The following is a 25,286-nucleotide window of genomic DNA, read 5'->3' on the forward strand; positions in this document are numbered from 1 at the left end:
AAAACTCCTTAACTTTGACAAACAATAAAAAATGCTCACAGCAAATCCAGTGAGTTTTAGTGGCTTCTGTACTGCTGGCGGCACAACAGCCCTGAATTTGCTTTATGGTGGTAATTTAAGCAATTTAAGCTTAAAATGTTCCCAGGGCAAAAATTAGGGCTGTGTCTAACAAGTGCATTAAGGCTTATTATGCCTATTAAGCACAGGGAGTCACCCTTGTTGTGACTGCACATTACATTTGAAAGCTGTTCTGGGCAGTGTGCAAATTCCCTAATCAAACCTGTGTGGGAGGTACTTTTTGGTGACATTTAGAAACCCTCAATTACAAAACAACTAGTTAAAAGGGCAAAGAAATGGGTTTTCCTAAACACAGTGACTGAAAACAAAAACAGACATYGGTCATAGGCAAAGAACTGGAAGCATTTTTTTTTTTTGAGTTCTGTTTCTTACTTTTATTCTTTTACTTTAGTGTCTTAAGATACTCAAAATCAATAAAAAGCCCAGGATTGAAGGGGAAAATAACCTTWTCGTTTGAGAAATCAAAGTTTTAGAAATTGCCCAAGAGACAAAAATCAAACATATTTTGATCTTGCAACATTCAAAATATTGAGTTTATCTTGTTACTTTTAAGTATCTTTAAAATTTAAAAATTAAAGAAGTGCTGACCCAAGTGTGTATGAAGTCAAAATAACTTAAATAAACTTTTTTTTTCATCTTCCATAAATCTTTTATTGGTGGTTCAAAATGAAGCATATGCTTCCAGAAGGTTTATCTCATGGCTGGTATCCTCCAAGGAAACCAGAAGGCAAAACTCATAAATCCTTTTCCCTTCTGCTCTTTGACAGTCCCAGTCAAGAAAGCTGTGAGGCTGGAAGATCATGGTTTATGTCCTGCTGTTCTAAATTTTTTTTTTGTGCATTCAGTGTGGTTCTAATTTTCTCAAAGTCCTCAGCGGCAAATACCATTTTAGTGAGATATTGTATGCAGACAGAACATACACCACATTCTCTACTTCATGTGGAAGCACTGGTGTGATATTTCACACAAGAGCAGAKGAGATCAGAAGCACTTAGGGGTTTTGATGCATAATACCAGACAGCTACAGAGTTTAAATTTCAAGCACTATCACACAAAAAGATGTCACTCCCAAACAGCAGACAAAGATTTTRTCTTAATAAGTTGAAATATAACCACAGGCAAAACTGACATGGTAGGTAAATATTTTAGGCCTCATCTGCAAATGGAAGGTATAATCCATCTACTGCCTTAATATCAACAGCATGCTTAAACAGTTTTGAAATTCTTTTGATTGCTTACCTTAAAGAACCCTCACAAGATAAAAAGAAAYCATTATCATTAATGTTCATGATTTCAAGACTGAAAGCTTGAAGGAATTGACARCTCAAATATGACAGTTAAGACTGTGTTGGTTGTTCTTAAGACTTCTGGGGAAATAAAATGTGCAATTAGAGCTGTTTGATTACCTGAAGGAAGTTCAGCACTTCACAAATTAGGGCTCCAGACTGAAATACTACTAGGAAATTTTAGTTTGCTTCACAAGAAATATTCCAACATGTTTTGATGAAGAATCTGCAAAACAACTGTGAATGTTTACTCCAATTSATTTCTGTGTATACCGTTCCCAGTGCAAACAGCTGTTAAAATCTGAACTTCACTACAAAAATTCACTCTTTATTAACTTCACTTTTTGTTAGAAAATTCTGCCATCAAAATAATTTTAAGATTCATGAGAATCTTCTGAGGAAACAAAGGTGGGGGGAAATGATAAATTAAGAAAAATACAACACTAATGCCATATTTTATTGAGGTACYGAATTCACATTTGTTTGTGCACTGAACAGTCACATTTGGCTAAAAACAACCATGTTTATGACATGAAGACACCACACTGAGATGGCACACGGGGAAAGMTTAAAATAAAGCTTGGTCAACATGGTGTGCCAAATTCTGCTCTGCTTGACAACTGTGTTATCTCACTGGAATTGCACAGAATAGAGACAACAACTGGCATGGAAATGACTGACAGCAGTAGCTGATAACGTGCAAATCAAAACACACAACTTTTCAGTACAGCAACCATACACAAACACATCCTGRCACAGCTTCAGCTTGGCCTCTGGTTACTGGCAGTGGTTGTAAGAGCCAGGAAACACCTTTGGAAGAGTGAGTCAGGTTCCYGTGGCTCACAGTCACAGTCCATCCTTGTGGCTTGGGGATTCACTTGAAGCCACTTGGCTCTGTCAACAGCTTGCTTTGGTGGGGTGAAGGATGAAGCTGTATATCTGCAAAACACCAATCAAAGTTAAGAATTACACTGAACAAGCAAAGATTTTTTTCCTCTGCTGCTGAGCAGAGTTGATAAGAAGATCCTACAAAAAAATAAATAAATAAACCCAGAACAAACCACAGAGCTCAATCCATTTTACTGACATTTCTTTACAAGTATCTCATTATATTCCTAACCTTTATCATGTGGAGAACTACAACTCTAAAGGGCATTATTACAGCTGTGAAACACTAAGTGCCTCCTCTGGGGGTGTATGTGGATGGGTAGCTCTGCTGCTGCTCCTCTGCTGGGCAAGTGATGATTTCCCCTTGCATGTGGTAAAGGCCCAAGGTACAATGGTGCTAAAACAAATAAAAAAAAAATGTTTCGTAGATAAAAACAATCATTTATCTAACATTTCTATGCAGTGCCACTTGGAAAATGCACCACTAATATCTGCATTAAACTATGCATTTAATTTCTTTTTAGTGACAGACATACCTGTAATGTGTTCCTTTAACCMTGAAAGATAACAGAATATATTCCAAAGTACACTTGAGGAATTTCTATACGAATAAATTGCTCTACCACTCATTAAAGCAGRATTGATTCTGAGGTAAAGCACAACAGCTGTTGGTACAGATGGRTTTAGAAGCAAATGCTTGTCTAGATATGCAAAAAAAATGGACATGCATTGCAGTCTGGCTGGATAATTTCAGCTAACTCAGCCCCTGACAGAAGTTCTGAGGCATGRAATCTTGGATTCAAGGCAGATGGCCACCAGCAGCGAAGAGCATCATAACCAGCAAAGAGAATCACTTCAGTACTGGTTCACTGAGAAGAGTGATGGTCATCTGAATTATCAGTGATACTTCTTGTAGATTCTAGATTATTTTCTGCTGAAGGCTCTGAGAATTACATTACGCATTCCTGATAAATTAAAACATGAGACGTAGTTGTAAATTTACATTTAGTTATACTTGAGGATTTGGTTTCTCCTTTTTAACTACAGTGCTTCAATTTTTACTGTATTTCACCTTTTTTTTTAATTTCAGAATATTTCTTGAGGGCACCGAGATAATTTTRAAAGGTAGTTTTAGCCCCAGAGTCTTGCAACCCTTTTCAGGATGGTGTCATTCATAAATTTTATACATGTGCTCTTTAGTCAGCCAAGCTCTTACTACTCATCTGGGATAGTATACCAGACACTATCCAAGACATCCTTCTTCCCTCCAAAAACGTGCTTGAGAATGACTCATTGAAMACTTCTCTTTGACTGCATTTTCATWAAGAGCTGTAATCATAGCCACTTRTTCCCACTTATCTGATAGGCAAAATTACCTTGACAGAGAGAGAAATTAGATTGGTTWGTCATGATTTGTCTTCACGAAATCTGTCAGATTTTTCTTGTGCATAGCTCAACTATTTAATGATTTCATATATTATCACTCTAGGTTAGAAGCAATGCCTCCAGCTGCCTAGTTCCGCTCCTTTCCGCTTTGAAAGCTAAGAGTTGTGTTTGCCCTTTTGCTGGAAAAGAGCATGCAAACAAGCTTGAATTGTATGCTGAACCACACCAGTTGTAAGGGGTCCTGTTCCTAATTAAAACCCAGTGAATTTGGCAGAGGAAATATGCCTGCTAACAGAAATCTAATTGGCACCAGTAGCTTTCTCACAGCAGTACAAATCTGTAGCCACTGATGGACTCTCTGGCTTAATTCTGCACTGTGAAGTGGCTCCCCATGACAGGTGTGGGTATGAAATCTGCAACAAGTACATATGAAAAGCAGGGTACAAAAACCAATTAGAGACCTGGAATTCCAACCAACAGGTAGCCATAGTATGGGTTGATGTTCTGAAAATATCCTGGCCTCCCTTTCAGTTTTCACAGAAAGTTGCCAGTTTTTCCATTCTGAATCAGGAAGCAAAAAAGCTCTAAGGACATAGTTTTCCTGGATTTAGCTCCAAGTCAGGTCTCAAGTATTTTGARTATTCACTACAATGCCAGCCTCATTTTGCCAACAAAAGGAGTTGGGTAATTCATCCAGAATAAAGCTTCCACATTTTTTTCTCTTTATGTAATGCATGCATTCAAACCCTACACAAGTCCTTTGCAGCTGCCTTTCAATTCTCTTCCTGTAAGCAACAGTGGTTAGCAAGCACTCTATAAACATCAGCCTCTCTACCATGACAGAAAAGCAGAGAAACAGAAGCATGAGGAAACAAGAGGCTCATGGCCTTCAGAAAGCAATGCCACATTCACAGACCTCAGCTCATCCCAGTACTTGGTGCCTGCCTCAGATATTTTTGRATTTTCTCACTACAGACGGCTTTCTGACTGCAGGATCCATTTTAGTCTTCCCATGGCATTTTTCTCCCACAAGCCATTTCATTTGCAACAGTAGAAAAAAAATGTGTGGAGGTGGTTAGGAGTTTTTAAATTAGTTTTGTTACACTTCAGTATTTTTATAAGGACAAACAGCCAAAAMCAACCTGTTACACCGATAAAGAGCTCTGAGAAAGATGCATTCGCACTTGGGATGCACAGGGTGGCTTTTTTTTAAGGATACATGAGAAAATACATGAAGCAGGGAACTCTTGACTCATTTACTTTCCTGCTCATCTGAAAACAACTGCTGAGCAAACAGGACCACTTATTTTTCCTGTGACAGACATTGCTGATCTGCAGCTATTCTCACATTYTGTGGCTGTTCAGCCGTAAGCTTTCACCCCCTGCAGAAAGTAAAATGCATGTTTCATGCCATCTGAGGTCCTTTGCATTATTCATAAATTCCTCTTGAGTCTGAAGTACAACTTGTCTGTACTGGGGTACATTTTAAACACTATTTTGCACGCTCTATGCCATAGGCAGTTTGACCTTCACACAGGATACCAGCATAAAAATCATTTGCAAGATAACCCTGACCAGCGCTGTATCAGAATTGACTTGGCACTCATTCCTRCATTCCCAGGAAGCAAAATATCACTTTCTGCCCACCAGAAACTTCACTGTTTTCATCCTTTGTCACACAGGAAACTTTCTGGCAATTCATCATTAAAGAAATTCTTTTGAACAAGTTACAGTGTCTGCCTCCTTAGTAAAGCTCTGGTGCATCCAGGACAGCTCAGGGAAAGGACAATAACAGCACAAGAGGAATGTAATCTTCTCTGGCACATAACAATGATGGAGTATTCATGTACCAGTAAATCTAGAAGAGATTTGTCTGGGGAAGAACTCTGTCCAAGTCTCTGCAGACATCCCTGTTCAAGGACAGCACCAGGGCAATGTACAATTAAATCAATCAGAGAAAGTTTGCCAGTGCTTTTCAGAAAGTTAAAAACCCATATAAAGAATCATGGCATTTTATAAAATCCATGTAAAACAGAGGAAGGAGTACACAAACACAACAGAAAAAAGTGAAAATAAATGTTCTCATGGTACCTCTTTTCTTCACAGCATTGATAGAATCCATTCAGTGCSTCTGGTTTTTAACATATCGAACTTCCTCTGGCCTCACTATCTGTAAAACAAAGGCATTTTTAGAAGGACAGCATTATTCTTCCATCAGCAAGCAGTAATACACAGATGTGCCCACTGCACTGCAAAAAACCACAGCTCCTGGAATCTTCTGCAATTTTTAGAGGATGAGACAGATCAAACCCATTCCTCTTTGCATTCCTGGGCCTYAGGGAGGCTGCAATTATTAACTTACTTGCATTAAAAAGGAATAAACATCAAAGTGAAGAGCAGTTTAAGGTAGCAGCACTGTGGTATAAGTTGGACTTGTAGCAGGAAATCTCCTGAAAGAAATTGCATTAAATATTTCCCATATTCAAGAAAATAGACCCTAAACTCTCATCCCTCTCTGGATATAGTCATATACTGTTGCTTTCAGTGCACCTCCATCCAGTGACCCCAAAGCTCTGTGTATGTGTATGTGGGGAAGTCACAATATGCCTTTGCATAAAAGAAGCCTTACCTATGCTTTCTAGAAAGATTAAAGTAATGTCAGGAGCACTTAAAGCCCTTTTTAGTTAAACATTTTACCAGTTTCCCACTAAATCTTAGGTTCTGGCATCTCCCATCTTTTTAGCCTTTCGTTTTGAAGCTTAGTAGCATTTGAACATTGTTCTTCAGAGCACAACTTCATAGGTCAACATAAGTAATAATTSATCACAATTCCACCAGCTAACTGATACAGACACCTGCTTGGAGCAGAAGGTTGGCAATCTTTTGACTCAGGGCAGATAATTTGAGTTTGCCCAACTGATCAGAGTAACTAAAGCAAAGGCAGYCCTGCAGTGGATCACTGCAGCAAAGGAGATACTCTCCCTGCAGACAGCTGAGAAAACAAAATTCTAGAAGAAAAGACTTTCCTAACCAARCTTTCACCTTAATTTATTTTCTTTCTTACCTGATATTCATTCTTTCACTGCCTTCCCACTTTCCTCATTCTGTTTCCAGTCCTTTTCTGTTTCCAGTACAATTTTCTTCTACTATGCTTCCCATGCTAGTCCCCATATCTATGAACAACAGGTGATATTTGGAGTCTCTCCTCCCTTTTCTCTGCCCTAAATCTCAACCCTGYACATGATTCCCCATCTGCCAGGCTCTCTCTCCCCAAGCACCCTGTCTCTGCTCCCCAGCCCACCCACAGCCACTGTCCCAATTCCTGGCCCCCAGGACTTTCTCCCTCTGCTCTGGTATTGCTGCCTCCATGCTCTGCTGCTCTCAGCTCCATTAGTCCCATCCCTCTCCCACASGGTCCCAGGAGCATTCAGCTCCTTGCAGTTTCCTCTTTTATCTACCAGCTCCAAAGCCTTTCCCTGCTTTATCCTGTCATCTAATTCTCCTTATGGARCTCATCAATCTTCCTCCCAGGCCTCCCTGTATTTCCCATTACCCTCTAGTTCAACACTCTCTTTGACCTCATTTTCCACTTCCCCAAGTGTGGGCCAACACAAAGAGAAGAGAAAAGATAAACTTAACTGGGCCGGGTACTCTTCTCTAAACAAGTGTGTAGGGAAGGGATTGAAAACCAGGTTCCCTTTATTCAAAAGGGATGACGAGTTGAGAATACTAATATTTTAATTTAATAAGAAACTGAAACAAAGTAGATTGGGAAAGGGGATTATTTGTTATTGAAGTGTTTTGAAAGCTGCATTTTATTTTGTTTKAGTTGAAAAAGCTGCAGTTCAGTTTCAAAAATGCAAAAATGGCATTTGATAKTTTAACATTTAAAAAAATCTGCACAGTAATATTTAAGCTAAGATMTTGGTTGAAACCAAGTTATTTCAGCTGATAAAAAACAAATCCAAAAAGAAGAAAAGTATCTTTCTCACTTACAGAGGAAGRCATTTTATTTTTGAAGCCTACAGCAACTATAGGTATATTTGGTTAAAAACCTGACTCCTAATAAGCTGCAAAAAACTCACTGTTACAAGGAAGCCTGGGAAGTMTAAAAGCTAAGGAGTCCAATAAAAACATTTCAAAATTTAATCTTTCCTAATGATGTACTCTTCCACTAAATCTGAATTCCCAGCTCGAAAATGGATTTTTTCTTTATTTCCTAAAGAAAAAAGTATTTTTTATAACAGTTGAGCCCATTTGGCAGATGTTTCCCCACAAAGGGGAYTGGCAAAGATAAAAGTAGCCTAACTGGGGAAAATTTAAAGCCAGCTACAAGAACACCAGACAGCTGATATTACTCCTAAACCTAGAAGGCAAAGTTATCAATTCATGGCCCAAAAGCCAAGCAGTGCATCTGAATTCAGACAGCACCTATCTGCTTTCACAGCCAATAGTCAGATAATTGTACTGAGCTAAGAAGGACAATTTTTGTGCTTTTTCATCAAAATACCTGAATATTTCATATATTTGAATCATGTCCCATGAGGAAWCTTTAATTAAGGAGAGAAATAGGGACAGGAAAGCCCCCTGGCTCTTTTTCAAGCTGTGTTTTTCYTTATTATGAAATGAAACCATGAACTTTCGCATATTATGATGTCACTACTTTGCAAGAACAAGGAATTAATAACTTCTATTAAAGCACATTTTTCCCAGCACTTATGATTAATTTACAAGACCACAGTTCTTTCACACTCCAACCCAAAGGTCCCTGCTGTCTGACTCTGAATGCATTACAGAGGTCTTCCTGTGCTAAGTTTTAAGGGAAAAGTATTAGTTTCCATCATAAAATGTAATTTGCTATTCATGTTTTGCAGTGGTTCAGAACACTTCATCTGAAAGGTCTTTCCAGACCTGGCAGAAAGGCAGGGGCAACTCAGAAAATGTGTTTAAAAACTGTTTGGGTCACCAAGGTGAAGAGTCTCTCTCTACCTTTTATATCTCTGATGGCATTCTCAGGAGCCAGCAGAGATGATCACTCCTCTCCCATCAGCTGCCTGGTCAAAGGTACGTACACCTTTCCCAGAGTTGAACAGCAGATGTGCCTCTGCGTTTCTCCTTTTCTGCCCTGTTTACCACTTCTGACCTGACTGGGGAGATGTTCCAGCATTATTCACTCAGCCTTAACAAAACACTTGCAACCTTGTGACCTCCTAGTTCCCCATATTTTATAGGGAATAAACCTTTTGCACAAAGACAAGTTTTTTGTTAGAAGAAGAAAAAAGCACATGACCAAATTCTCTTTCAACTTGAATAAATACATAATATTTGCGTACTCAGGGCTTGGATTTCTTTGAGGCCTTTTTACCACTGTTTCACCACTGTAACAGTTTTTTACCACTGTCCAGCCTTCGAAGGGGAAACAAAACATCTACAACGAGTTCAGTGAAAAATACTTTCTCTTAAAAAAGCTTATAGAGCAACTGAAATAAGGGATTTTCTCCTTTGCCTGCACATACTGTCTTGCATATTATGGATCAACYCTGCACTCTACCCTAGGACACTATGAATAGAATTTTATAATTCTGCTAAYATTTAAGTGGTTCTTCCTTGTCTATACCAGTGACTGAGCTCATTTTACTTAGATTTCAGTCCTCAGATTAAAATGACAGATTTTGCTAAGGCTAAAACATCCTTAGCTAAMTCAGGAAGTATTTCTGTATTATYGGTGGTGATGCTTTGGAAGACCATTTTTTCAAGTCTAAACAGAGGCAAATTCCAGTTGATACGCCTTTCGTAGAATTAGAAACTTTAATAAAGGGCTTCACACTCATTTTATTGTTAGATTTATCATTGATCTTGAAATAATTTCTGTAAAAATTGAACATTCCACTTGCATATTTAGGAGATCTTTGATAAGCCCACAGAACAATGACCAACTTAGACTATTATGTGAGGTAGGAAAGGCATAAAATAATCAATTGTATGYTTAATGAGATACAAAACTCCAACTGAGCTGATGTACTATGGGTGAAATTGAATATAAAAAAATATACTGGTTCAGGGATACAGATGTTGCACAACACTTAAACTGCAACACAGCCTTCATCTAAAAGCAAAATCATGCTGGCTCAGAAGAAGCTGTGTTGAACTGAGTTCATGATCAAAAGTCATGGTCCTTGGGCCTTCAATTCTCTAAAGCATCTAAAAACTGGTTTAACTATTCTATTTTTTTTTATCGCCTGTACAACGTTATGCTGAAATCCCAGAAGAACTGAAAGATTAAGAGAGAGGCTGTTTTTGTTCCCCAGGCCTGCAAGCAGCTAACCAGCCATCTTGTCAGACACTCAGCCCTTGCACGACTTCTGTGTGAAAGAAACCCAAATATGATGAAGACAAGCACTCAGGCTTGCCAATGAAATCCTAAAATATATCCAAAGATCTTTCAACCTCAGCAAAGCAACTGGCTTTCAATTTCCAGCAACCTACCTCAACAACTGCCAAAGCTATCAGAATTTAGATGTGAAAAAAATGTCATTTGAAGCAGCCAAAGAATCAGAATTAAAAAAAAATGAAAAATACAGGAGAGCAAAGTCAAAGCCATGTTTAAACACAAAGGAATTTGTCTGAGTGAAGCTCCAAACCGCACAGGAGATGGCTCTCAGCTTCCTGGATTCGTAACATTTGGAATTGGGACATGGAATAAATACATGAATACTGGGTCATCAGTGGGGGAACGTGGGATGCTGTTCCCCTCATGATAGGAAGAAAGGAACAACCTTTACTACTCAAGCAGGATGTGGGTTTGCAGCAGGGCTCGAGTCCATACCGAAAGATGGAATTTCTTGGCAGTGGTGCAATAGCACCTGCMTCCTTCCCAGCTCCCCATGTGCCAAACATGTCTGGCACAAAAATAAAAGGCATGAGAAATACAGCACTGCTGTCCTAGCAATGAATTTAGAGCTGATGCCATAGCAGGAAAACCTGAGGGAAGAAGTTAAACAGCATCACGTTTAAAAGCATAATGCCAGTTTATAATTAAAACACAACCATCTTGTAGAAGAGCACGAGAGCATTTTGTTCATCCCACCCAAGAGTTTATTTAGGCTGTTCTAGGTAGCAGGTCTTAATTCCACTCTCTCTCCAGTACAAGTGTGAAGTTTTCAATTTTCAGATTAGTAGCAGTTTTCTGAATGTGTGACTTCAGCAGCTTGCTCATCTTATACAGCTACAAAGGGAAGCTTTGCAGTTCTTGACAGCTCTATGAACCACTTTTAAATCAAAGCCTGCATTCTCTGGAGAACAAAATTAGACATAAGAAAGTTGGTATGAAGTGGACTGTGTTAACTAGACAGTCAGGAGGGGGCTTACTGCWGTATAATGAGCTATAATTACAGTAACTCAGTAACTTCAGTAACTGATTGGTCATTTACTGCCATGCAGGTATAGAAGCATTTTAAAATAACAAGTAAAAAGTAAATTTGAGGCAGGTTTTTTTTTTCCAAGAATTATTCCACTATTCCAACTTGTTCAACTTCCAATGCCCAAGTAACTACAACAGTCCTTTTATTTCCTACAGCTTTACTGGCTGGAACTGCTGAGGCCACATTTAAGTAATTAGGAAGTCCAAGACAAAGGATGAAACTTATTGCACCCCACCAAGACTGCAGTTAGATTTCACAAATATAATGAATTGGAGCAGCAGCAGCAGGTTTTCCTGTGGGTTAGTTCTGACTATATGCACTGTTCCTGAAGGCATCTGTCAACACACTCTGGGCACAAAAGGTGTGGACTACTAGTACTGGAACATAAAGTCTTAGGCTTCAAAGACTGGATCCTATGTCAGGAAGAAAGGAAAAAAAAAGAATCATCTCTCTCTGTCACAAGAAAATACATTTAAAATCTCTYCTGAGATTCTTATTCCTAGAATGAATCACTACTATATGTTTATAGACTCTTGACAGGAAATTCAGAGCGACTAAGTCACTAAGCCTCTTTCTGACAAAGGGGCTTATTTGTTGCACCCTCACTCAGTATTGCAAACTTTTACACTCTTCCTACTACTAAAGAAATATTCTGAGCTTGTATTAAATGTTTTGAGCTTGGCACAGATTTCACAAAGCAGGTGAAACAGCAGGATAGCTTGATTACATCTTGACATGCCCATCAGAAAGAAAATAAACACTGCTGGATTCCTCCACATCCATTTAAACACGAAGTAAGGCTTTTCCTCTGCAGGTGATAATGCACATCAATAACAACTGGTCTTACCTGCCATCTGTAAGCTTAAACCAGGATCCAGTTTGCTGCGTGGCTTGGTGCTGATAAACAAATAACAGAGAACGCACACAGTGATGATAAAAGCAAAGAGGACCACTGCTGCTATCGACAGGCCCACGAGTGCTCCAACACTAAGAGAGAAGAACAAAGAAATCAAGTGTACAGACAGCCTGGGATATCCATTAAAACCATGATCAAGATGATGTCTCGAGTTCACTTGTACTCAGGCACAGGAGTAACTGTGTATTTTACTGTAAACAACAGTTTAGGGCTCAAAACTTCAATTGCATAAGCTGCAGTTATTTCATTGCCCTCAGAAGGGTCGATGTCATTACACAGTAGGTTAACATCTGGCCCTCAGTGACATTTCCTGCATACAACTTCTGCATCTGATTTAAAGCATATTTATGAAAATCAGAAATAACTTCATGCAGTAACTGACATCAGTGAGATTAAAAAGTTCTTCAGTGCAATACATATTCCTAGATATTCAAAATATCACATGCATACATACAGAGGGATTCTAGGGCTCTGGGCAGCTCAAACAACATGGCTACTAAAGCTATATTTTCAGTCTAAAATGCCATTTTTATAGTATAAAAGACATGCAAGCTATATTATTTAATTCTGTGAATAGCTCTACAGAGCAGGGTGGAGTAGCRTGATCACTGCTGTGCCTTTGTGTTAAAGCAATAAATCTCCAATCAAGACTAGAGAAATTCTCTCATGATCTTCACAGTAAAAGGAAAACTAAAGTTGAATTAGTTTACACACAGCATCAAAGAYATCTAAGAAGCAGGAATTAATTACTCTGGAAGCCAAGCATACAGTACTAKRTGTAGATTTTATTAAGGTACTAGTCCTGCAGGATAAAAGCTACTTTATACATCTCCCACAGGCATACAGTGAGACAGTACATGTATAYACAGAAAYCTCTCCYTATTTCCAACCCTTATTTTCAAGTCTTTTCYTAATATAAAATTCTCATGATGAAATAAAGGTCTTAATACACTACAGCCTAGCTATCATTTCCTACACWCTCCTGGGCCATTTGATGCCTTCCATGTTCCAGTCCTCTATTTTACAGTCYATGCCAAAGATCCTGACTTCTGGTGAAATTAAACAGCAGCCTTTTGGTCACAGAGGAAGAGTCTGAGGATTGAGAATCCTTCTATTACTGCTCTGGTACATTTACAATTTTGACAGATGTCAAAAGGACAGAAGAGAGATGAATGTCTTGAATTCTACAAGCTCCATCCTCTAGTCATAAAAATGCTTTTATATATCGCTGCTATCAGTGAGAAGTCAACTCTACTGTGGCCTTGCAGGGAGATGAGAAGAATTGTGCCTAGGGATGTTTTTATGAATTTTACATTCAAGCTACTGCAAAGCTTCTCTACAAGCTCCCATAGCACCAGCACACAGATATGTCCACAGGAGAAACTCTTAAAATCAGTGGGATGAGAACATCAGATATCGCTATGACTTTCACGTCCAGTTTTCATTAGTTACTGGCCAGCTTCAGTAATGAAGCTTGTGCAACATTTAGCTCTATGCACAGSTAAAATATTTTTTTATCAGCAAAAATGGTTCTGGAAAGAACAGCTTTACCCTTCTGAACGTTTTTCATGGTATTTATCATCTGCATCAACTAGGGTGTCCTTATGTGTTTGTGCATATATGCAYATATTAAGCAAATTTTTCCTTACTGCTTTTTGGCTCAAACAAAAACTTGCAAGCAAGCAATATTCTGCTTACTATGGAATCTGAATGTGACCTACAGTCAGARATCTCACCTGGGTTCTGGCCTTATTTTTGCATTTTGACTTGGAACACCTTGACCCAAATAGAGAAAACAGAAGAAACACACAACATTACAGGAGGCTGAACAGTCATAGAATCAACTGATACAAACAAGGCCCTTCAGAAACATTTATCTGATATTTTTTCATGACAATAYGAGCCCTATTGTAAGATTCCATTTAAATTCCAATCTAAGGAGATTGCTCACCATTATCCGAACATGGAACAGTCAGCTGCCCTAAAGCTGAACAGATCAAGTACATATTAATAATTATACGTTTTTCTGTTCAGGAAACTGTAACTTCTCTCCTCCATGCAGCTGAAGAAGATGATATGAACAACACAATATACATTGTGTATTGCACAATGCATCTTCAGTATCACTACACAACCTGTGTAAGACATTTTGTGAGTTACAAATGGCAAAGGTAAGACAAACAACTCCTGAGGAACTCTCCCGGTCAAAGACTCATCACAGGTTATGTGCTACCAGAAGTGTTTCTCATGGTTAAGCAACAAGATGAGAAGATCTCACCAGTATTACAAAACCAAATAGATACTCTGATTCCACTCCCTGAGTGAATCAGAAATCAGGACAATTTGTACTTACTCTTTTTAAACACGATGTTTCAATACCAGATTGTTGTTAAATCGCTGAAGCCATCAACCCACAGAGAAGGCATAATTAAGTTCTATAAGATTAATATGAGTTAAAGTTTGGGGATGGAGGGTTGATTCTTAATTTATCTAATCCACAGAAATTTGTCTTCCGCAGCTCWGAATACTGATGATTCTTAACCAGAAAACAACATTTTCTTTCTTTTCAATAGTTAAAGCTGTTACCAGAAACAAAAGACGAAATAATACTTACACTCCTCTGAAAATAAAGACAACTTTATAGCATGTGCTCTAGATTCTACAGCAATTATTGTGGTGCTGCATATCTGCATAGAAAAGCCCTTGCTAAAAGCATTTTGCTCCATTCTTTACATTAAACACTGTCTGAAGGCCAATCAGCAGCCACATGGTAACAGTCTGCAGGTCTCCGTGTRCTTCTTCAAAATCAGCCTTCTGACAGCACAGACATTAAACATACTTTTTAGTAAACTAAAAAGTCCCTCTTTCCCACAGCTGTGGCCTCATTAGGGAGCAAAACTCTCTGCATTAACAACCCACTCAATCCCAAGGCAATGATCTGGCATAAAGATGACAAAGAAGGCTTAGAGATAACCCTGACCATGAGCAATGTTAAGTTTGGTAGAAAATCCAAACRAGGCCAAACAGAACTCCCCCAAGTTACTTTCCACATAAAAACAGAGCTATAGCACACATCTCACCCGTGCTCCTACACACTGACTGCCACATCCAGGCCTTCAGTTGAAGGCTTCACTCAGCAGAGAGGCTCCACTCCACCAGCAGCCTCCCCAGGGCTCCCCAAGCTTTGTCCAGAGAGCTGCTGAGTGGGTCATCGACTTGTCTGYCAGTGGATGCTCAGCATCACACACCTACAGTTATTTTTAGTCCATAAAATTACTCCATCCACACCAGCAATAGCCAGGGAAAATTTAAATATTGGCTGAGCAGAGGCAGTATTGCCCACAGATTGACTAAAAGGAAGCTCATGAGTCACCCGGATCAGAGTAAATCAAATGTTCCCGATGCTATTGTTGCAGTGACGTGTTGTTCATAGTATTTGCAAAGCATACAGATAAATATTGTCAAGAGACTGGAAGAATGGGCACAGAGAAACTAAATACTTGCTATTTTGGAAAGCCAAAACAGAATCCTGGAGATTGSTACAGCCAAGCAAAGCTTGGCCTCAGTATTAGGCCACCATGGCTCTATGGGTATTAATTAAGAAAACATTTTGCGTAAAATCTATACTTGGCTTGACAGAATTTTAATCAAATATGTATTATTACATGYATCTTAAAAGATACAGCTTTGGAATGAATAATATACTTCTATTTGATACTGAAAGATGACATTAAATTTGCAAAATAAAACTCCACAGGAAAGTGACAAAAATAAACCTGAAATACTTAAAAACAAGGAGAAACAAGAAGGCTGACTGAACATAACTGCTGCATAACCAGTTCAGTACAAATATCACATGTTCAGCATTTGTCCCCTTCCACTCAGCTTGGGAGGTAAAGCAGATGTGCTAACTGCATGTACATGCACAGCACACTGCTCTGSAGGCTGAGCTGCTCAGTGTTTTGCTCACTGGTGTTTTATAGCATCTCTGTTTTGTGGTTTCAAAAGCTGAATAACCTTCTGATGAATTCTGCCTTTTCCTAATGTTGCTTTCCCTGTTCCGTGCACTCCTGACAGCTGTACAAGACAGCAAAATGCATCCTTCACACTTCTTTGCTAAAATCAGCTTTTCAAGATATATGATCTAACAAAAAAAAGTAGAAGTAACTATATTCTTTGATTTTAAATATCAGCCCAAAATAAAAAAAAAGGCTAAGTCAGAAATTAATAATATTAATTACATTAATAAATGCCAGGGGAAATATGAAATGTGTCAGAGTTGCTCAACGGTCTGCTATCCACGATAGTCCAGAAGGTGTTAGGATGTTGTTAAATATTGCAATTTTTGCAGAAGTGGGAGGGAAAAAGAGGGTTCCATGTTGCTAAGGGATAGGGCAGCAGCTGGTTCTAAACATAGTACAGACAGTAGATTYGGCAAGAATAAAGAAGAGCATAGGCCTGCAAGAGACTATTGCTTCAGGTTGCCAAGGCTGCTGGCTTCTCCATGCACTGCTTCTGTCAGAGCTGGATGCCAAGGGGTCTGGCCATGCCACTCCCACAGCAGGAAAAACACAAATGAAATGTGCAATAGTTTCCTGAAATTCTACCTGGTGTGTCACCAAACTGAAGTAATCCCTGAGGTATCTCCAAGCACTTGCAGCACAGTCAGTCACTGCTTTCAAATATCTGGAAGGAGTCAAGCACCTGAAGATTTAAAGCTCTGGAGTACAGCAAAACCTGAAACAATTCCCCCATCAGAGCTTTCAGCTGCTTTCCCTTCCTCAGTACATTCCATCTCCAGATTTACCTTGGCTGGTTTGGCTAACTCTTGTAYATTTTTAAATCTCAAGAGTTTCAAGTTTTAAAAGCGTGTCCTCAAAGGCTGAAAGAAGCCTTTTAAGGGTTATTTTTAACATATGTTTCTTACCAACCAATATTAGTAGCAGTCTAGTGATCACCTAAACATTCTAAGAGGACAGAAAATGTTATTTTTATATTTTCCTTTAACTCCTAATTGAACTATAATGTGAAAAAATACGGTTTTCAAAATCATGCAATATTATAATGTTTTCAGTGTGTTACTAACTAAAAATGATTTGATTTGTCAATGAAAACACTTATGGAAACAGAAATTTCTATTCTAACCACTCAGTAACTTTGCTTAGAGAGATAAATTGTATTTATTCACCTATTTTCTACAGTGAATATAGTCAGTTATAGAAGAAGTTAAGCACAAACTCCATAAATGGCAATGTCCTTGAGTACTTTTAGCAGCTTAGGGCTATTGTACAAAGAAGAAACAAAAATCCTCAATTTTCAACATTTGGGCCCAAATTTCTGACTTAGGTAAAGGCAAAGCAGTCATTTCTCAGACCCTACAAAATCTTTTTAAAGGAGGAGCTTTCAGAGAGGTGTTTCATTAAAGCCTCTCCCAGGATTCCGTTCTTGGAGTTTCTGGAAAGATCAAGCTTTAAGAATCTTTATTACAACACCTCATCATCCAGATGAGATAGTGTGATGCAAAACTTTATTAACTTCATCTTTCAGTAGTTCTGCCATCTTGAGAAGGTTTACTGTGACCAATACAGTCAAAGACTATGCAAAAATGTAACATTAGAACAGTATGAGTATTTGATAGCAGAATTGTAAAACTTGGAGATGTCTTCTCACATCAGATAAGCCAAGTAATTCTGTGTCAGTCACAGCAGTGGACGATTGGGAGATCCCCCCACCTTCAACCCACTCTTTGTACAAGACAAAGTAGATTTTAAATGATAATACATTAAACATTAGAACAAATAAATTAAATTAATAAATCCACAGCACTGGATAGCATTAACCCACCAGCCCTGAAGGAATTCACATGTGAAACTGCAGAGCTGCTGGTCGGGGCATCATTACATAAGACCAATGTAACAGGGGACTGGTGTAACTCCAACCTATAACAGGGCTCTAAAGGGGAGCCCAGGAACTACAGACCAATTAACCTGAATTCCACCCCTTGCAAGACAGAAAGATGTGTAAAATAAAAATAGTATCACCAAGCCAAGAGGTAAACACAACATCAGSGTGCTGAGCTGGTTGCACAGCACTGAATCTGAGCCTGGCTATCATGTTCAAGCCTGTTCACCTTGCCCAAATATGAGGGAGAGGTCCTTTGACGGTGAAGTCTCTACTCCCATCCATCTGGTTTCCATGCTCTACCAACAGGAAGCTGCTGGCACTTGCAGCTTCATGACATAAAATCTTTAATGAAAGGATCAGCATTAGGATGAGGAGAAAACACTGCCTTGTTGGAGTCTATGAAGTGCCAATAGGCAGATGGATAAGGAACCCAGCAGACAGAGTTAGATGTCTCAAAAAGCCTTTGGACAAAGCCCTGCACTCAAAGTGCGGTTAAAAAGATTGAACTTACACAGGATTTGGGAAAGGTTTTGTTACAAATTTAAGTCTGTTCAAAAGYGTAAGGAGCAAAGTGCAAGGTTAAGTGGTCTCTTTTCAGTGYAAAGAGAAGTTGCCAAGACTGATCTTTATTCATATCTTCATCTATGACCTAGTGAAGAATGATGTTTGGACTTCTGATGACCCTAAGCCCCTCCAAGCAATCAAATGCTGAAGGTAAGGAACGCTAGAAGACTTCCAGAAAACTGAGTGAACAGGCAAAAGTGATGTACTTGAGTTCCAGTGCACATAATGTAACGTATAAAGAACAAAACCAAACCTACATAGCCATAAACTCAGAGCAGTTTGACACAGTTCTGAACTCAAAAAAAAGTTTTAGAGTCTTCAGTGACAGTTCACTGAAATCATGGAGTCARTGTGAACTGGCAGCCAAAAGCATCAACCACACATTAGCCACCAGCAGGAAGGATTCTGAGAGCAAGACTGGAGGCAGTATTTGGCCACTCTAGAACCTTGCCACACCCACACCYTGGCCATGCAGCTCCAGATTATGAACCCTTCAGATTAGCACTGTGGAGTGAAAAACAGTACGGATGAGACGCAGCTAAAACAACTGGTGTGATTTAGCATCTGCCTCAATGATAATCCAAAAGCTATTCAGTTTGGAAAGGTGAAAGCTGAGAATTGATACACAAAATAATGCTTACAGCATTTTAAACACAGTGCATAAACTGAAGCTGCAACTGCTGTTCACCAAATCTCACAATCCTAATACTGGAGGGCACTCAGGAAAACTAGTAGGGAACAGTATGAAACAGATAACAGGATCTATCTTCAARCAGCAGGTAGTGACTGCTGCGACCAGGACTGCAGGAGCGCACAGTATAAGCAAGCCCAGAAGGGGATTTGTCAAAATCAAGGATAACAAGTCCGTAAGGACATCGTGAAAGCCCYATGCAGAGATGTACTAACAGCCTGACAGAGCCAGCGTGGATCCTGTGGAGCCCGAGGGGGATGAGGCACAGAAAGCAGCCGGGCTGGCTGAGTGCAGCTCTCCCTKCGCTGCTGGAGATCCAGCCAGAGCCACGCGGATCCTCGCACTATCCCGGGAGAGCACCACGCTCATTATCTGCCCCTTCCGAGTGGAAAGTTACGTGGTACTTAATCTTACGCGGAAAAGTAGCTTAAGTCACTGGGAACTTTATGCACGCAGCATCTTACGCGCTCAGGCCCCGAGACAGCCGCTCCCCTCACACCAAAGGGCGGGAGATGCTCCCGATGCTCTGCCAGAGGCACCGAGCGTTTCCCAGAGCTTCCTCACGAAGACCACGAGTTATTTCCTTCAGAAAYTGCCCTGGCACGAGCAAAACTCTCTCTGGGTTAAAGATGCAGCTCTACCGCTACTCTCGGCGGGACAAAGGCAGCCTGAAAGTGCCCAGCTACCAAGTACCTCACAAGCACACACCCGAGCCGAGCTCCCACCCGGAGCCTCTCCCAGGGCAGGCACCGCCGCTCCCYTACCTGAGCCACCACATGTAGCTGTGCTCGTAGGGGAAGAAGCTGTGGGGGTCATCGCAGCAGTACTTGACGTCCTGGAAGCCGCAGCAGAACACGGCGCGGGCGTCGCCGCCCGCCCGCGGGCAGCTGAACCCGCTGACCAGCACCTTGTCGGCGTTGAGGTAACTGCTGCACTCGGCGCTCATGGCGCGGCCGCCAGCCCGCTGCCCGATCGGCGCCTCGGYTCGGCGGCACCCGGGCGGGAGGGGAGGTGAGGGGAGGCGAGGCGAGGCGGCTGTGGCGGGCGGAGCCGGGCGGGCAGGGGGCTGCGCTGGCGGCGGGGACCGCCGCGCCCACTGGCCCGGGGCCGCCACACGGCGGGAGCGGCGGGAACCGCCCGAGCCCTCAGGGCAGGCAGAGGGGAGAGCGGGAGAGGGCGGTGAGGGGCCGGCAGCTCCGGGCAGCTCAGGCTGCCCCTCAAAGGCTGCGGCTTTCGCTCAGCGCTTCCCATGTAGAGCGGAGTTTTCAGGGCTCCGTCCTCGCCCATAACCTGGGTGGGGTCTCAGGACAGGCAAAGWAAGGAGGGCAACAGGGTGGGATCACACTTCTGTAGGACTGAGGACTCCTTGGCTTGATGAGTCCAGCTTAAAAACCGGCTCAGCACGTAAAGATTCATTGCACAAAGTGAGGGGAATGAATGACAGTGATGTGGCTGGTGCAAAGATTCCGGAAAAGGAGAGATCAGAAGAAATCAATGAGTGTTGCATATCAACAAAGAAAAGATAACGATGAGATTGTGTGAGAGTTGTAACTTCATCATTTGGGTTGTTCTGATGAAATCAGATATAATGAGCTTCATTATTTCCATTATAAAATTGAGGATTGACTTATTTGAAATGTATACAGCCAAATAATCTTCCAAAGATCATAACGCAGCCTTTTCACCTCAGTTATGTCAATAATGTCAGTACGCCTTTTCACCTCAGTTATGTCAATAATGTCGGTACGTGTTAGGATTTAATTGTGCCTTTTGTGTTACTTGAGAATAAGAGACCAGTCTCCTGGTCATTTGATTCACAAAGACACGRATACTGTTTTTCTATGATTGAGGAAGGTCTCTAATGAGGGAAGAATGGGTGAATCTCAGCTCAAAAGCCATCAGTTGGTTGCCCAGATCGTGTGTATACATCAGTCAACTAAACAACACGTGGTGTGGTTGAAACTAGAAGCACMGTGGTAAATGTAATGGTTTTGGAGACTGATTCAAGACTTAGTGAAGTTGCCAATACTGTGTTCAAAACAGAGACCTGAGTAAGTSTTGCAATTTCCCAGGATGGAGAAACATCTAATTCCACTCTTACAGGTATTAATCTTTTGAAATGTCTTTATGTACCTTGTTCAGCTGCTATTTTCTTCCAAAACGTCAATTCCTTTATATGTGTTTCTCTCTTTATCCCTGTGGGATTGTTTTTTTCTTAATCTTATCCTTTTTCCACTGAGGCTCAGTTCATACTAGAATTCAACAACCATGGAAGAGAGTCATGAATCCAGGAGTCATTTTCAACTCTGCATTCGCATATCAAGTGGTCAAGAGATGTGTAGGAATGTAGAACATTCTTGGTTATTYTTATATTTCACATTACTATTTTATTTTTGGGAGATTTTTCTGTCATTGTTCGGAACTCAAATAACTATTTTCCTCTTGGAATTACTACYGCAGTGATTTGGAACAAATAAAATTACTCATCACTGGTTTTATACCCAGTCTTACACAAACTTTCAGTCACACTTAATGAGTATAAGGCAGATCTGTATCAGAGTTGGAGTAAGGGTGGATTCCTGCAATTAACTATGTAATTGCTGGAGGATTGAGATTAAAAAAACTCTCTTTTGCTGAGACACTCAGAAACAGGATTTTTAGTGGGAGTGGGAGGCTCTTCACTGACCAGTGGAACATATGCATCACCTTTTATGCCAGAAGAAATCAACATCACATTCTTTTATCATTCCAATTGCAAAACATAGACCTCTTCCAGTAAGAGCTRGTGGTWTARACCTCAKAAAATGTTGCACTCTCTCTTCACTATTACCAATATCAGTTTAAATTACTAAATCAAGGAASAGAAGAGTTCTYTYTGCTGAATAAGGAGTGTATTTCAASCTAACAATGAGGTCCTCCAGCCTTCAGAAAAACAGAGATCAAGACTTTTGCAGGACATGTGTGAGTAACAAATCATCTAATTAATAAGGAGCAGCTTTCAGAACTGTATYCAAAACAGGATATATCTATTCTCTGAGTGCTGAATATTATCCTTGTGAATATGAGTGTCTCCCGCAGTGAAGCTCTAGCTCTAAGATTGGTAAAATGCGCCAATTTTCTTGGATGCTTGCAGCCCAGACTCTTTCRCAAATTTTTAACTGATTTACTGAAACTCCCATTGGCTTCCAAGAGATTCTTATAGCTGTACTTAAAGCCTCTCTTCAAAATACTTGGAGCCATGGAACTGCAGCTTTCTCTTTCTTATAACTGTTTTCAAGCCTTCCAGATGAACTCATAAATGTAAATGTATGAATGTGCCTGTGCAATAATTAGAACAGCAGCATATTTTGTAATCATTAAAAGTAATGGTAATCTTCATCTAAACTACAATTAATGTGAAAAGCATACAGCCCCTTATTTACTTATACGACTGCACAAAATGTTGCCCAGCAGAACTGGGCTGGTTTAATTTTCCAGCAAATTAGGAGTTCTGGCTGATACAGTTTATAGCAAAGCAGCCTTGAGAGAAGCTAAACTTCCTGACTTAGCCATTCTGTTTAGAGAMAACTCTAAGTGAATTTTGCTTCTGCACTGACCACTGCTTAAAAGCTAAAAACAAACATTCACCTGAACAGTTGAGAGACACGTTTCTACCGGCCAACATTCTACAGAAAGTTAGTTATGAACTGTGATATAGCTGTAAGCATCAGCATCAGTCCTCAGACCTACATGGCAAGGTTTTCATTAAGAGCAAAATCTAATTATTAATTGGTGAAGAGGTGCATAAATTACTTTCAAAAGTAATCTGGTGGCAAATTATGCAATTAAAATTGTCATCCAAGTTGATGTTACAAGCTCTGATTAGGAGTAAAAACTTGAATTGACATCAGGRTTAGTGTAAATAATATGTTTTATCATGTTACATGAATAGCAGGCACTTCAGGAAGGCAGATGATAGCATAAGCTTCAAAACAAAAAGGGCACACAAGTTTTAAGTGGTGTATACCTGCAGTACAGTGAGAGACACTGTAACCTAGAGAACTAAAAAAGTAGAACTGTGTGCATTAGTGAAGGGCTGAAATCTATCAAGGCTATATGATACATCTTGGGTTCTCTTCTCAGTTGAACCATCTGTAAGCAAGTTGCTTTCCCACATTGTACTTCAGTTTGGCTCTGTAAATTTGTGATAGTTGATGGAGTTGTCTGACACTTGTATACAGAAGTGTTTGTACTTGGAGATCCTCTCCGTGCAAGTGAATACATGTATAAAGTATCATTATATGAGTTTTTCATGTCACTCCAGAGCCTACCAATTTTCCTAGTCATTTTAACTGTACTTCACACAGATTATCTTCTAATTGATTCCCYCAGTCAATATAGGGTATTGATTTTGACTTTAAACTGTCTCTGCTTCACAGAACTAAATAATGAAGAAGGAGAAAGTAATTTTAAGCATCAGGAAGTTGGAAGAGGCTTCAGTCAAAATTTTAAGAGGGAAAATCAGTGAAGCAGAGAAGTAGAAAGTGTTGACACTGGTAATTTGTTGACACTGGMAGTGAGGATGGAGCTCTGATGAGTTATTTGTGTTTGTTTGTGTAATGGCCTCATTATCKACAGTGTTTTATGTGTTGTTATGGTAATATCTCAGAATAATGATTCACTGAAGCAAATCTTACCTTTTTGTACTAACTGTCTTATCTAGAATGGTCAGATGGATAAAATAGTTTTCAACAATGAACCTCACCAAATAGTCTTGACTGCAGTTTGTCTTCCTGGAGTGGTTTTCATTTCTTTTTCCTTTTCAGAAGGGAAAATACTTTTTACTCATTTGACTAGAAAGCACTAAACTGGCATGTTGCTTTACAAAACAATCTCAATCTGACACTGCCTCAATCATTTAAATTTGCTTTCATTTATCCTRCTTGTAAAATATGATTATTTATAATTTTAGAGACACAAGTATATTTTGCAATGCATTTTCAACTTGAATAAGAGGATGCAAATTTTAAAGAATTCTAGCAATTATGTAGTTTCTGTATGTAGGGGAGGATTATGGGGATAATTCTGAAACTGAGTTACTCAATTATAAGACAGTTATAAATAATGGGCTTATTATTTCAGACTATTCAAGCAAGATCTCCATCAGAGATAGCACTTGTAAAACATGTAAGTTGCTTGATCTTTTCAGCTTTTATTCTATGTTAAGCAATGAAACTGAAAATTATAGATTCATAGGTTTATATGATTTGTCACTTTCTGTCAGTTTGAATTCACCTTGTCTGAAATTGAAGATTGAAGAAAAATACCTAAGTAAACAGATTTGAAGTGCTGACTTCTAAATATCAGTGAATAAATAATACAACAAAACATCTTCCCAACATTTTCGCTGTAAACTCGAACTGAAGCTTATTAGTTTTCTTCATTTTTTTCAACCTCTTAGCACAATAATTCAGATTTACTCCTATTAAGCATGTTTTTAAAGTATCAAAAGTTGTTTTGTTATAAAATAATGAAAAGTTTTTTGCTTATTTTTGTGTGCCTTGGCTCAGAATCCTTTCTGTCACTTAGCCATCATACAGAACTTTCATGCTAATTTATAATTCAAAGAGATGCAGATATCAATAGCAACAATAATTCTTCCTTTTTAACTCTCCCACACAACTGTCTTTATATTTTGTGTGTAGGGGGTACATCATCTATTGTTAAAGATCTGCTGCAGGAGAGAAACTTTCTACAGGAGCCTTTTTGCAATTGCTTCTTATTTTTAAAAGCTTTATTGTTGGGACTGAAGTTWTCTATCCTGTGTGAAGGAAGGTGTTAAGGCCAAATATTTGGGCTCTGACCCAGCCTGGGGTAAAAAACTGGAACTGGCATGACAAATGTAAGAATTGGAGGCTGGGATTTGACAGTTAARGAGAACAGGGATAGGGTGAAGAAATGGGAGTAGGAAAGAGGCAAGACAAGGCAAAGAGGACCAGACTTTGCAGTAACAGGAACTCTGTGCCCCACCTATGGATCTTGGAACAGAACCCAGGTTTTTTGTTTGTTCCCCTTCCTTTTCTATCAGCAAATAAGTTTAAATTCTGTGTTAAAATGCATACTTCATTTAGTTCTGCTTCATTTAGTTCTCTTTCACACATATCATGACTAAC

General features: G+C 39.6%; 1 protein-coding gene across 1 annotated transcript; it reads right to left on the reverse strand.

The window, feature by feature from the left end:
* Positions 1-594: 594 nt before the first annotated feature.
* SHISAL2A (shisa like 2A) lies at positions 595-20,107 on the reverse strand. Its single transcript, XM_057366972.1, has 4 exons — positions 19,899-20,107; positions 11,907-12,046; positions 5,730-5,808; positions 595-2,303 (listed from the first exon to the last, which is right to left on the reverse strand). The coding sequence occupies exons 1-3, from the start codon at positions 20,078-20,080 to the stop codon at positions 5,777-5,779; spliced, it is 354 nt and encodes a 117-aa protein (XP_057222955.1). The 5' UTR covers positions 20,081-20,107; the 3' UTR covers positions 595-2,303; positions 5,730-5,776.
* Between the last annotated feature and the right edge of the window lie 5,179 nt (positions 20,108-25,286).

The sequence above is a fragment of the Malurus melanocephalus genome, unplaced genomic scaffold (genome assembly GCF_030028575.1).
Source record: "Malurus melanocephalus ecotype Western Australia unplaced genomic scaffold, MMel_1.1 scaffold_74, whole genome shotgun sequence".
In the NCBI taxonomy this organism is placed as follows: Eukaryota; Metazoa; Chordata; class Aves; order Passeriformes; family Maluridae; genus Malurus; species Malurus melanocephalus.

Bases quoted from the DNA above. Each gene is read 5' to 3' on its own strand.
- SHISAL2A (XM_057366972.1), bottom strand. From the start codon at position 20,080: ATGAGCGCCGAGTGCAGCAGTTACCTCAACGCCGACAAGGTGCTGGTC. The intron at 5,809-11,906 runs GTAAGACCAGTT...TTTGTTTTACAG, and splicing joins TTTAAGCTTACAGATGGCAG to ATAGTGAGGCCAGAGGAAGT.